At 42.5% G+C, this 14,229-nt stretch overlaps 1 protein-coding gene across 4 annotated transcripts in view; it reads left to right on the forward strand.

Moving 5' to 3' along the window:
• LOC114472832 (glutamate receptor ionotropic, NMDA 1) overlaps positions 1–13,829 on the forward strand; it is a 59,309-nt gene extending 45,480 nt beyond the window's left edge. For 2 of the 4 annotated variants that reach the window (XM_028462097.1, XM_028462098.1), the window contains 8 exons: positions 1–35; positions 868–1,025; positions 1,552–1,713; positions 1,986–2,095; positions 2,412–2,557; positions 6,540–6,566; positions 8,092–8,202; positions 12,393–13,829. The exon at positions 1–35 is cut by the window's left edge and continues 114 nt beyond it. In XM_028462097.1, coding sequence (XP_028317898.1) covers positions 1–35; positions 868–1,025; positions 1,552–1,713; positions 1,986–2,095; positions 2,412–2,557; positions 6,540–6,566; positions 8,092–8,202; positions 12,393–12,461 — 818 coding nt within the window. In that variant the 3' untranslated portion in view covers positions 12,462–13,829. The remainder of the gene's footprint in view (positions 36–867; positions 1,026–1,551; positions 1,714–1,985; positions 2,096–2,411; positions 2,558–6,539; positions 6,567–8,091; positions 8,203–12,392) is intronic. The other 2 variants (XM_028462099.1, XM_028462100.1) reach the window with 1 other exon arrangement.
• The last annotated feature ends 400 nt before the right edge of the window (positions 13,830–14,229 follow it).

Consider the following 14,229-nt stretch of genomic DNA (forward strand, 5'->3'; position numbering starts at 1 on the left):
CCGAGGAGCGGATCACTGGCATCAACGACCCAAGGGTGGGTGATCCTGGGACGGCAGCTCTGCTGTCACCTCCATCAACCAGTCTGTAGTTTTTAAATGAAAAATAGATTGAATTATGATTATATTTGATCACTTAATCAGAGGTTAGCACCTAAAACTGATCTGTTTTCTGTGGGTCATGAGCCATTTTTCCCTGCAAAAACAATACAATCTTTTATTTTGAAGGCCAACTATTATTGCAGCAGAGTGCAGTGTATTCCCGTTTCTAACATTAGGTAGAAATAATATTTCCCACAGTTTGATTTTAATTGTTTGGGCCTATTTTACTAAAAATGTGCAGCATTCAAACTTCACAGCATCTCGAAATCTTGCTAAATGTTGTAGTAGCAGATGCAAATAGATCATGTTAGCACATGAAATATGATTTACTAAAAATATGAATTAATTGCAGGGACTATTTTGTGTAGAATGAAATGTTTAACAGGCAGGCGTTAACAGGTTTACTCACAGATGGCTGCACAGATGTCAAAAATGCCATCTTCTCTGCTACAATTCTACAATTTATTTTAACACAAGCAGTTAGGGTCAAGGGACTTGTTCAACATCCTCCAGTGATGGACCAGGTTGGATTAGAACCAACGATCCTCTGATGACAGCCCGCTTCATTAACTATTACACCACACTGCTTTTTTTTTAAATGTATTTTAGTAAATCAGGTCTTTAACTGTTTGTCATTCATTTTGAGTTTGAGGATAAAAACTGCTGAATGTAGTTAGTTAAATAATATAACATCATATGACAATAAGACAGTAGACTTCACATCTATTACTAAACGTTCTGTGCCTCTTTGTTTGTCTCCCTGCAAAGCTGAGAAACCCATCAGACAAATTCATCTACGCCACAGTCAAGCAGAGCTCCGTGGACATCTACTTCAGGCGGCAGGTGGAGCTCAGCACAATGTACCGACACATGGAGAAGCACAACTATGAAAGTGCCGCAGAGGCCATCCAGGCCGTGCGTGACAAGTGAGTCTCGGCCAGGCCGCGCTGACAGCGGCGCGTCGGCCGGCTGTTTCCTTTTCAGACCCAGGGCCAGTGCAGTTAGCGTGGGGGAGGGTACACGGGACCTGGACCTCTGAAGCAGACGGGAAGTGGCAGGTGTTACTGCGACGCTCCCTCTGGTTCAGGCCCAGCTTCCTGATCCCAGACATCATAGGGTCAGCGATCACTGCAGCGTGAGCTCGGGCTAATGTTGAGTGGAGCAGAACCTTTTTCAGGTTGTACCCAGACCAACACCTTTGAGATTGATGGGGGACGTGCCCTCATCCCTCTGCCGTTGGATTTCATTTGGAACATAAGAAGCGGTAGAGATGTGCTGGTAATCGCTGAATGACACACACGATGTTGGTGTGTGAGAGAGCGGCTGAAAGAGATGGGATGGGAGCCGTAAATGTGTTTGTAAATCATTGTACTGTTGCACCGTAACCCCCTCCTTCCCCTCCTCCTTCCTCCCTCCCTCCTCCCACCTGAACCCGCCCCCTCCCACCCACAGCAAGCTGCATGCTTTCATCTGGGACTCTGCGGTGCTGGAGTTTGAAGCCTCGCAGAAGTGCGACCTGGTGACCACGGGAGAGCTGTTTTTCCGTTCGGGCTTTGGCATAGGCATGCGCAAGGACAGCCCCTGGAAACAGAATGTGTCCCTGGCCATTCTCAGGTCTGTCCCAGCCAAAGCTGCATTACTCCTATGACTTCTTTTGGGTTGATTCTTTGTGGTCTGGCTCTGACCTCCTTTAGCCATCGAGACATTGCCTTATGTCACATCTCTGTATAGCTCCCCTCTTTGTTCTGTTCGTCCACTGCACCTGTCTAGCTCTTTCATTTGTGTTGCTTTCTGGGAGTGAGCGGCTCGAGCGGTTGATCTTTTATTTTTTCCTTCCCTGTTGTAACTGTGTCACTTCTCCCCCCAACACCCCCAACCCCTTGCAGTTCTCACGAGAATGGCTTCATGGAAGACCTAGATAAAACCTGGGTGAGATACCAGGAGTGTGACTCGAGGAGCAATGCCCCAGCCACACTCACCTTTGAAAACATGGCAGGTATGGTCTATATGGCGTAGAGAGAGAGCGTTAAAAGTGATTGGACAAAAACTGCAGTGGTGAGGTACTGTAGCCCTTTTTTGTCCAATACCTTTACAAAAAAAACTAAAATAATTTCCGTGTAAACGTGGGTGCTGGTGGAAGTGTCGTAAGGTGTGCAGTGGCAGTGTGTGTTTGTATCATGAGCGTGTGGTCCACAGGGGGCTACTGACCACAGCATGACCACACGTGTTCATGCTCCCACAGACCAGGAATCTCACGGCCACATCTTCTGTTCTGTGTTGTCTCCTCTTCCTCCTCCTTGCCCCGCCCACAGGTGTCTTCATGCTAGTCGCTGGAGGCATCGCAGCAGGAATCTTCCTCATCTTCATTGAAATCGCCTACAAGAGACATAAAGACGCCCGCAGGAAGCAGATGCAGCTGGCCTTTGCGGCCGTCAACGTTTGGAGGAAGAACTTGCAGGTAGGAGAGTTTTCGTAGGTCATCATGTCTCAGTCCTTCTGTGCTTCTCTGCAGGTGTTACTAAGTCCTAGTCTTTCTCCTTCCTCTAGGTCAGGGGTGTCCAAACTCGGTCTTTGATGACCATGTTCTTTCATGTTTTAGAAGGTCTCTCTCTGAGTTTGGACACCCCCCGTGCAGCAGTGATTGCTGGTTTTTCTTTTCTGTCTGTTGTAATAACACTGTGTTAGAACTACCTCAACTTCTCCTGAAGGCACTAACCAGTAGCTCAGAGATGATCCAGAATTAGAAATGTTGCCCTACCAGACGTTGAAAACAATCATACCCTTTGATTGGTGCACTTTGACAATGCCATCATTGGTTTGTGCGTCTACACGTCTACTTACGGACCGTAAAGGGTGAAACCGATGCCCTGCATGGTGACACAGCAGAGACCAGGTGCTCTTCATATGTACCTCACGCTACAGCGGCTGCTTAACCAGGCGTCACGTTAAAAAACAGTCTGTTCCCTCAAATATCAAAGCGTGTTGGTCTGAGATGTGATGGTAGCAGATGAATCACCATCACCGTGCTCTGTGAACATGGATGTTTGCTCTTTCTATGAACACATGCACACTGGTCAAATACTATGCTTCCTTCATACGGCTTTACTGTCTAAATAGTTTTTAAGCTTGATAGCTGAACCATCTACTTTTAACACACGGTGAGTTTAGTGATTCATTGAAAAAAGAGTTACAGCTTCATCATTAAAGCTTTTTATATAAAACAGTTTGTTTACCTGAATCAATCTCAAAACTTTAACCTTTAAATATTTGATAACTGATAGATTGATCGGTTCAAGTCAAAGTTAAATCATTAAGTTATTTCATTACAGCCGAATAAGTCATTAATACATGTTTGACATGTACCTGTTTAACCCTAACCCTTAGATACACATTTACCTTTGATCATCTAAAACAATTCATTAAAGAATAACAACAGATTATTCTGATAAAGGAGCACAAAATCAGTGCCTGATTGGCTCCTGGGAACATATTGAGTTAGTGAGGCTGATTGGCCAATCACAGCCAATCACTGCCAATCACAGCCAATCACAGCCAATCACAGCCAATCACAGCCAATCACAGCCAATCACTGCCCTGCTGATGTGAAACAGGGCTGAGGAAGGTACACTGCCTGTGTGTAGATCAGTGTGTGTAGATCAGTGTGTGTGTAGATCAGTGTGTGTGTGTAGATCAGTGTGTGTGTAGATCAGTGTGTGTGTGTAGATCAGTGTGTGTGTAGATCAGTGTGTGTGTGTAGATCAGTGTGTGTGTGTAGATCAGTGTGTGTGTGTAGATCAGTGTGTGTGTAGATCAGTGTGTGTGTAGATCAGTGTGTGTGTAGATCAGTGTGTGTGTAGATCAGTGTGTGTAGATCAGTGTGTGTGTCCTGTGGTCACACACACTGCAGGTGATGCATGCAGCGCTGGGGCTCAGAAGGAGTGGGTGGGGGGAGGGTGGTGTAATGTCAACACTCCACTGCAGTGATGAGGCTGATTCTTCTGCATCGCTGCACAAACACGGCTCATGTGAGCTTGTTCTGTTCATTGGCTGTCGCTGTCAGCCTCAGCGCTAAAACACACGCGCTTCACTCGCTCCAGCGCTAACCGTCATAATTGTGAAATAATGCTAACCGTCATGATGGTGAAGTAATGCTGAACCTGAGCTTGTGTAGACACTAGGGATGCAACGGTACAGTTTTCCTACGGTTCGGTAAGCATCACAGTTTTTCTATAGACTACAGGCTCCTGCAGCTCCAGTCTGACACACATGCAGCAGGATCCACGCCAGTTCCCGGGCTGGCTGTGGACTGTTGTCGGCACCTCTCCAGTCAAAAGGCGGAGGAATGCCGGTGAAACGTGGACGGTTGGTGAGGAGTCGTACGAATGAGCAGCAGAATGTAGGTTAACAGGTTTCTCCGCACCACAAACACAATGTTCTGACAGCGGAGGGAGTTTCCCAGGAGCCAGTAGGAAATTGAGGGACGTTCTGATTGGCTCTGAAGGCAGCATGAGCAGCACATGGAACTGATCCTGAACAATGTGCTGCTCTCATGTCTCTGCTCTGAGAAGATCACAGCATGGAAGGCTGCACTAAGTTTAGTGACGGGAAACGTACCCAGAATACCGTTGTTTGCCGTTGTGTATTGAACCGAACAGGACGTATTGAACGGTTTGGTAAAATACAGAAGATTGTTTCATCACTAGTAGACACATAATAATAATTACACAAACTACATAATGGCTCTGTGTGCAGGAGAGTAACGTGTAGTGACGTGCACGTCTGACTCCCTGCAGGCGTTCACTTCTCAAACATGTGTTACGTGTCACTCTGTGCCATGAGTAGGTTTGGGTTGTTTACTCTTCACATTATTCAGTCATCACAATCAGAATCAGAATCAGAATCAGAATCAGCTTTATTGACCAGGTACAGTTTAGAACAATACGAGGAATTTGACTAGGTAGTTGCAGTGAAAGGAGACACATCAACACACCGGAGCAGCCATTTGCGGCGCCCACATATTTAGGTGAAAAAGGGATCAATAACAGGAGGAGAGGAGGGGTGAGGGGAAAAAAAAACTGCCAGTTTGAAACTGATTTCCCTAAACAGAGAAAACAGTGTGAAACCAGGAAAAAAACCGCCTCTGCAAACATAAATGTAAGCATGACACAGTCAAACAACTCGAGACAAGGCATGTAGGAAGGGTTGGGTGGGAGGTTGGCTGGGGGAGGGGGTATCAATCTAAATATCAGCAATAATTCCATATTCTCAAAGCTAACAGTCATGGTTAGGGCTAGGGCTAGGTCAACCAACCAACCAACCAACCAATCATCCAACCATAAAAGATAACCAACCAACATTATCTCTATTGGTTTCAGACACAACATTAGGTTTGACATATGTCAACCCACTAACCAACATTTATCTCACTTTGTTTACAAACACATTTGGTTAGATACGTATATGTAGACGGATTAGCTAAACCAGCTAACCAACCAGAGAGTCAACTGACTGACCATCAAACCAACAAACATTATCTGGCTTTGTTTCTGACATAATGCTTGGTTAGATATACAGTATGTAGTCACATTCATGTTCCTCTGTACGTACCAACATTTATGGTTAGATATCTGTAATCCAATACTTGTGTTTTCTGCTTTAACAGTGATAAGTAAGAGTTATTAACACAGAATAAATGGAGGGGTTCTGGTGTTCAGGGGTTTACAGTGTCATCCTCTGACTAACCTAAAGTTTCATCTTCCAACAGGAAAGTAACTGTACAGAGTGGTCTGACTGATTTGTGTCCTCTTTTCCTTGGTCGGGGGGTTGGGGGGAGAACCTGTGTGGGTACGGGTGCAACTAATGTACCCAGTCTTTGTGATCCGGGGACAAAGGAAGGTGCACCATTGGCCCCGTGTTGGCCACAACTGATTTGTCACGCTCTTTGTTTTTGTTTTGTGTTCTGTTTAATCTATGTTCCCCCTTCTTGATTATTGCCTTCCATCCATAAAATAGAAATTCACCCCCCACCCCCCAGGGTATCCCTCTGCAACCACTGTTCATCCTCCATCCTTCCATCCTCAGATAACACACTGGTAGCTTTTCTTTGATTAGCATTTTAATTTGCTAGTAGCTAATCATTCCTTCACACTTTATTGCTCTTCATTCATCCCATTGCCTTGTGTGTGGGGTGAATTTCCATTATACCTGTGTGGGTATAATGACTCTAAATGGGCCTCGCTGTTGTTTTCCCTCTTTTATATGCTTTTTTATTGGCATCCATTGATACCTGCCTGGCTTTGGATGTGGATGTTTGCTTTGCTAGCCTATGTTTCAGTTCTCCTATCCGCTTTTATTTTGGTTCCCTTCACTTTTTGCTTATGGATCTTTAAAGTAATAACAAAGAATAAAAATATTTTATTTTTCTTTTCTCCCCAATGCAGCCCTCTTCCTCTCTAGAGACTCAGGATGTAAGAATACCTTAATCTGAGTTCTTATTTTTACTATCTTGCACACAAACACTCAGTTATTGTGCTGAGGGGCGGCCCGTTGTTTGAGGGAGGGGTGGCACCAAATTCATCATTTGTGACGATACCAGAGTAGAATGTAGATACTCTTTGATTGGAACATGATTACATGATTTACAACTCGCTTTTGTGTTAAATTGTTGCTCGAGACGCCAAACATGTTGGAACCATGTGTGACGTTAGCACGGAAGAACGTGTTGATCCCAAACTATTGCAGTGAAATTAGCAGAAGTTTTCAAATTTTAGAAGTGAAACAAAAGCTGTGGGTGTAGAATGTACATTTTGATTTTGATACCAGCAACGTGTTTCCAATGCACTTCTAATGCATGCTGTTGGCTGAGCTAAGCTAGCTACATTAGCAGGTACTAAGGGTGTAACGATGTGCTAAAAATTCAGTTTAATACTTCTGTAAATTTATGCTACAGGAAAGGAAAAACTACGCAACATAAATTAATTTGATGTTTATGAATGAGTGTAGACATCACCAGTCATTCCATCAACACTTTACCTGCTTTACTGAAGTGTAAATAACATTCAGGTCTGTTACCACAGCAACTAGCTATGCTAATGTAAGTCTTTAAATTGTTTCCACGTAACCAACAACTCTGGCTTTGTTCTTAAATGTTGAAGTACTGGAACAAGTCAACTGAACCCTGTTTCTTTAACAAGACTTTCCCTGTTCATTAATAGCTAATAACTGTGATATTTCACTGTCTGCAGGTTGTTCCTTAGCTAGGTTAGCAAAGGCTAAGCTAGTAGCCGCTGTGTTGGACTGTTTGTAATGCAGGAGGTGAAGGCAAAGACTTGTTTGATGCTTTATTTACCCATCAAGACAGATGAAGAACAGACTGTTGTTTACAGACAGTTATTTACACTCGGAGGCCTAGCCACGTTAGCAGTGGAGATTGTTGAGTAGGTCACCTTGGGTACCTGATCTCTAGGTTTGCTTCTTGTGTCCATGTGTCGTGGATCAATCCCAGAATGTCTTCTCAGATGTTGACTTTTCTCAGGTTCTCCTTGTTTTTGTGCTCGGTGCTGGTATCAAAATCCAAATGCACTGAGGTTATTTTCCAAAAGAAAAAACTGCATTCATTTAACATCATATTCAAGCTTTTGAAGAATCTGAGTCATTACATAGGTTTCACGCCCACGGACATCTTTGCTAGTCATCCCTCATTCGTGTGCATTTCTATTGGCTAAGCTATTGTAAAGAACTGCTATAGGCCAAACACCCTCAGACTACTCTCACTCCCTCATCTGACCGGCTTGATCTATTTCTTTACCCTTTCCTCACATTTTACATCTCCAAATACTGTAGTTATATTCTATACAAGGGCCTCCTTAGTTATTCAGACAATCAGACAAAGGTTTTCTATCTGGGTGGGGGTTGGGGATAAGATCTAATGGGTGAGTACGTCACCCTCCATCCACAGAACATGAATAATGTTTCTACATATATTCATTTTAGGATAGGAAAAGTGGTAGAGCAGAGCCCGACCCCAAAAAGAAAGCCTCTTTTAGGTCCATCAGTACCACCCTGGCCTCCAGCATCAAGAGACGTAGGTCCTCCAAAGACACGGTAAGGAGACCAAGATGCAACATCGCTCCTTTGATTACTCCTCCGTCTCTTTCCTGCTCCTCCTCTGTCTCTGCGTTCTTCTTCTTCTTCTTCTTCTTCTTCTTCTTCTTCTTCTTCTTCTTCTTCTTCTTCTTCTTGTTCTTCTTCTTCTTCTTCTTCTTCTTCTTCTTCTTCTTCTTCTTCTTCTTCCTCTTCTTGTTCTTGTTCTTGTTCTTGTTCTTGTTCTTGTTCTTGTTCTTGTTCTTGTTCTTGTTCTTGTTCTTCTTGTTCTTGTTCTTCTTCTTGTTCTTCTTCTTCTTCTTCTCTCGCTGTCCTCTCTGCCTCTCATGCCCATATTATGAAGGAGCTCCATGTTCCACTCACTCATCTCCACATGGCTTTGCCGGCCTCTCCGCCATGTGTCTCGTCATGTCACCGTCGATCAACATCGATGCATCGTCATCAACATTTAGCCTCAGAACAGGAGCTCAGGTCAGACCAGGGTCAGGTCCAGACTAAAGGCTTTTTAGGGCTTTGTTGGGGGGAGAGACTTGTGGAGGAGGGGGCACAAAACAAGCGGTCTGCCAGTGGTGTGTTGTCTTGGGCTGCTCTTCCTGCTCACCTCTGGTTTGGACGTGGATTCTAACAAGTGTGTCCGTTTTGTGCTGGTAGTTGTGGTGTAAATGTGTGTGTGTTGGTTTTTATATATCCGTAACTCTGTCCTATTGGTTCTTTTGATCTGCTTGATCCTGACATTTATCACAATCCTGCTTTCTCCTGTTCGTTGTTTGCTTTCGGTTCGTTGAGCATGTGCTAAATCTCACTTTCCCAAGGTGACGACCAGTCCTGTGACCAACAACCAACTGTGTTTGTCTTTTTATCAATGTCTCTGAGGTCTCATGGCTCAATGAATACGTTTTCCTTTGAGCTTTGTCACGTGCTGTTTGTCATCAACTCTCCTTTGGTTTCCAGTCCTCGTGGTCTAAACTGTGTGTGCCTTTTTCAGGGTGTGTTTACAAATGCCTAACACAGCTTCTTAGGAATCCTTAGACCAGGGATGTCCAAACTGTGGTCCAGGACGGAGGGCGGTTGTCTTGGTGGTTTTAAATGTGGTTCTGCTTTGACATGTCTTACTTTAAAAAGCTTCTAGTAGAAAGATTCATTGAAGTAGGACAACATCCAACGCTAGTCTTTAAATCAACAACAAGAGTTTATCCAATGTCATTCCTAGAGAGAACCTGTCCTGCTTGTTTTAGATGCTCCATTCCCTGATCCACCGTACCTGATTAATGACACCATCATTAGATTCAAGGAAACATCTAAAACATGCAGGACAGGATCTCTCCAGGACTGGACATAGGACACAAAATGATAGGAAAAATACACAAAACAACTTCAAAATTACAGAAAAATAATAGAAAACAACAATGAAAATGAACCAAAAAATTTAAATGAACAAAAAAATGATAGAAAATTGTACAACAGACAATGAAAATGAATACAAAGAGAGAAAATGTACGATTGTGTATTTTTGAGTTTTCACAGTATTTTTTGTTCTTGCCTATTGTGGGAGATAGAGAAATGTTCTCTGTTCTCATTGAGTTGTAAAAGCTGTAACATAAACAATCCTGTGTGAAAATGTCTTCCACCTTTGGAACGACCAACTAATGAACGTTGGCTCAGATGAAGTCATTAATGTGTGTTGGTTGCTGGTTGACGCCCCTTCCTTAGACTCTCACCGTGTTACAAGGACCAACAAAAGCTTCTGTTTTCTTCCAAGTGATGTTTTTTACTCTTTGGAAGCTTGGCTTCACTTGCAGCACAATGAGAGCGTCAGGGTTTCTGCATTTCTTCAGTGTGTCTGAAGCGACCTGGTCAACGGCTTTCAGGGATTACGCTTCACCAGCACAAAGCACTGACCTCACAGCTTACTTAGCTGCTCTCTGACAGCACAGCAGTAGTGTGTGTGTGTGTTTTAAAGGAATGTGTGTGTGTGTGTGTGTTTGTGTCACAAACTGTGATTTGATTTCATGCCCTTTTCTCTCTTTTTCTCCTTTGTTAACTGTCCTTTTCTTTTCATGGCTGTTTCCAAGTTGAAGCAATCGTCCTTTGAACTGTTTGGACAGAAGAAGAACAGGATCCACATTGTTCATGTGTCTGAATACGAGCTCAGAGGGGCTTCTTTGGTAGCTTTGTGGGAGAGAAGATGAAAATCTAACCAGGATCTAGTTCAACCTAAAGGACGTTCCAACGTGACGACCTGTCATTTTCAGTCTTTGACCATTATTTTAATTTTATATCAATGTTCTTTCTTTTAATATGAATGGATATCAATGGACTTAAGTGTCAGTGTCCCTCACCCACATGCCACACTGCTCCTCTCTCCCTCTGCCAGCATGCCGGTTACTTCTGCTGTCATAGATGTAGACCCAATAGAAAGTGTGTGAATCCTCTCTGTAGATCTATAAGCACGTTATGATGGTCCACTGTTTTCTTTCTGCTGGTTTATTCTACGTAAGCCCAGTTAGTGTTTGCTGCTAGTTAGCGTAGCTTTCCTAGTAGATGCCACAAGGACTTGTGGTGATGTGACTGATGGTCAATGAGAGGAACATCCACTCTGAAACACTTCCTTTCAGTCTGGATGTTTGTCCATCTTTCAGCATGCTTGATTACATGTTGACAGCTTCTGAGAGTTGGATGTTATATACATATATACAGTATATATATATATATATATATTAGAGCTCTGTCTGCTTCAAACTAGAGGCACAATGAATAGTGCTTCATTATAGACTCAAATTTAAGCCACAATACAACATTATCCCAAGACAGTTGTAACAAAGTAAGAAACATGCTAAAACAAGCATGCACTGGGTTTTACTGCCTATGCCACAATGATGTCGCTGCTTGGCTGTTTTCAACTCAACCAAAACTCAGATAAAATGTTACTTTTCACAGAAATTAAGTCCTAAAATTCATTTTAAAATGTCCGAAATATCAAGAAAGTTCGACTTCAAAACAAATAGTTCTTTAAGAATTGCCACCAAATGACTACATTCACACTAAAACTAGCCACTAGGGGGTGACTGACAGGGTATAGCATTTATATTATAGAGTGATAAATATACAATGTTTATCACTGTGTATATATTGGGCTTCATGTTTGTTGTAGAACCACACACCACGAGGTGATATACAGTAGATACAATGGTTAGATAGTAGAGACCATATGTCTTCAAATGAATATTAGAACCAGCCAATAGTTGGATAGAGATACTGATTCACACGTTACAGATTTATTTCTGTCACACACCCATCATTAGTCAGTTGTTATGAAATAAGAAAACAGGCTTTTCCAGCGCTGACATAACACCTGCTAGAGATGAGAGGCTCCGCCCCCAGCCCTGCCTGTTTCATATATTACTCATTCAATAGGGATTAAATAACAGCGTTGCCCTCAGGATAAAAGTGGCTCACTGCTAACCGTTAAAACATTGTCAACAGCAAAATTACTGTTGCCATAGAAACTGGAGCACATGCACGGCCTCGCCCCTCCCCCACTTCAGCGTGGAGACGAAGGGAAAGGAGCGAGTTTGAAATCAGCCTAAAATCAAACAAAGCAAAGGAGGTTGTGAAATATTCCGATCATCGTATTGATGGTTGATGCTGTGAGTGGGAGGAGCCTGATGCACCAGAACATTCTGTCCTCTAAGCTGATTGGTTAGAAACAGACGTCCTGGTCAGACACTCAGAGAGACGATAAGTGTGTGATAATTGTTTTATTTCAGTAGATCAAACACACACTGTAGAGACAAACACTTATTCTCATGGTTTTGGTCCCTGATCTAGAGTAAAGGTGAGTCAGCACAGTGCTGTTAGCCATTAGCTAATGCTAGGAGATAGATGATAACCTTTATTGCAGCGTACATTAGCAGTTAAAGCTGATCTATCAACCTTCTACCACCTAATAATGATCAATATGTTCGTAACATCATCAAACAAATAAATAATCAATGCATTTACATTATTTTATGTCTATAAAGTGATGTAAGGAAGTAGTTTGTCTGAGTGAATTGGCCGTTACCATGGTAACATGATGGAGCAGAAGCAGCGCAGAAATTGTGGCTTGGCTTTGGTTGGCTATGGTCAGACAGGTCACTTCCTGTTTCTCACCCTGTGGCGTGTGTCCCTTCCTGTGTTCACCTCTGCAGCAGTACCCACCCACTGACATCACGGGCCAGCTCAACCTGTCCGACCCGTCCGTCAGCACCGTGGTGTAGAGAGAGGGCCACGGACCGGAGAGTGGAGACCAGGAGAGGAGCCAGCGCCAAAGCCAACACCTTTAGTTCCTCATCCTGCAGACAGAACCAGTGGATAGCAGATAGATAGATAGATACAGATATAAACTGTTTTAGGTTACCTGAGCATGCACAGAACAACCCATCTGACTCATATTTAATCATTTCCTTCTCTATATTATTATTATTATCGTAAGCAAACGTGACTTTGTTTTGTTCTTTATGATACTTTATGTATCTTTACTTAATCTTTGATGTTTTTTTCTTGTATAACTTTGAGAAAGCAAAGTTTAATTTGGTTGAACTTCTACCTTCAGTACTTGTATCACTACATAGTTATCTCTACATATACTGCAATACAAGGAGTACTGTACGCTTCAATAGACATACTGCATATTTTCTTAAGAACTACGTGTGTTTCTATTGACACTTTTGGACTGATTAGATTTGAACAATGATGAGCTAACGCTAACCAATGAAAGCATGTTTGTGCTAAATGTAGATAAATCAGAGCTTGAAAAGACACAGAAGTGACTGTGTTTCTGTTCTTAAAGCCATGTCGGTTTGTTTCAGTTCAGAATTAGTCCTGGATGTTTCAGTAGTTGTGGGAGAGCCCATCCTCTCCGTTCCTCTCTCTGAATGATGCAGGTTTTCTCGTTTCCAGTGTGGTTAGGGGTTGCATCAAAGGGCCAGGTTTTTCATCCAACCAGCACTCGGTTCCTCGTGAAAAACCTCCTCCTGGTGCCTCGGCGCCTGGAGGACTTTTACACGACGGCACAGGAGTGAAATTCAGAGTTCAGGTCTTGGTTAGTTGCAAAAACAGGCCATTTCCCGTTATCTGGAGATGAGAAACCACTGCCATAACCTTTCCAGTGCCGTAGCACTTTATGCTAATGGTTCTCCCAAACTGAAACATCAGAAAACAACAAGAACTGACGTTTACTTGAAGGTGTTTAAATTGTTCCAAATTCCCATTTAATGACTCATGGTTGGTGAATTGGAGCGTGTGATGAACACTGAACACTGACAATGTTTTCCTTCAGGCCTGCGCATGCTAACGTTATCACTGCTTGGTTTGGTTTTGGATGTGTGATGTTGCTGTGTGCAGTTTTACAAGATGAATGAAATGTAAATATAGTCTGGATCGATGCAAACGTTGCTGTGTACGATGATTGGAATAGAGAATGTCTTATAATATGGATCTAAACACACACACACACACACACACACACACACACAAGCCTTTAAGAAACGCTCCACCTCTGTTTTCTTACCTTTTCATAGAAAGGATCTACATTGAATCACATTGTTTAAACAAATGTAAATAAATCAATTATGCTCATGTTGAAAGTCTGAGCATGTTTCTTCTTCTACTGTTATCTAGGGTCACCATATTTACAGTAGATGTCTAATAAAGTCATACTCAAAGTACTCCACGTTTTCTTGAATCTACTTGTAACGGCAAAATACAATATAGCAGATAAATAAGTTATTGTCCATAAGGTTTAAAAAATTATTTCTCTTTTTATAACAAAGACTCAAAAATAATCTAAAATCAGTGGTGACTCGAGTCAGTCTCCTTTATTATACAAAATCTTATAAAACATCTCCTATATATTAAAACTATGACAAACAAAACCTCAAGTCTTACAGAATAGTAAATAATCATTAAATATACAATAAAAGAAATAACTTTTTCCAATTAAATCCATTGCTATTTGGTCTCTTTTCATCTCTTTCTCTTTTTTCT

This window comes from Gouania willdenowi, chromosome 12 (genome assembly GCF_900634775.1).
Source record: "Gouania willdenowi chromosome 12, fGouWil2.1, whole genome shotgun sequence".
NCBI lineage: Eukaryota > Metazoa > Chordata > Actinopteri > Blenniiformes > Gobiesocidae > Gouania > Gouania willdenowi.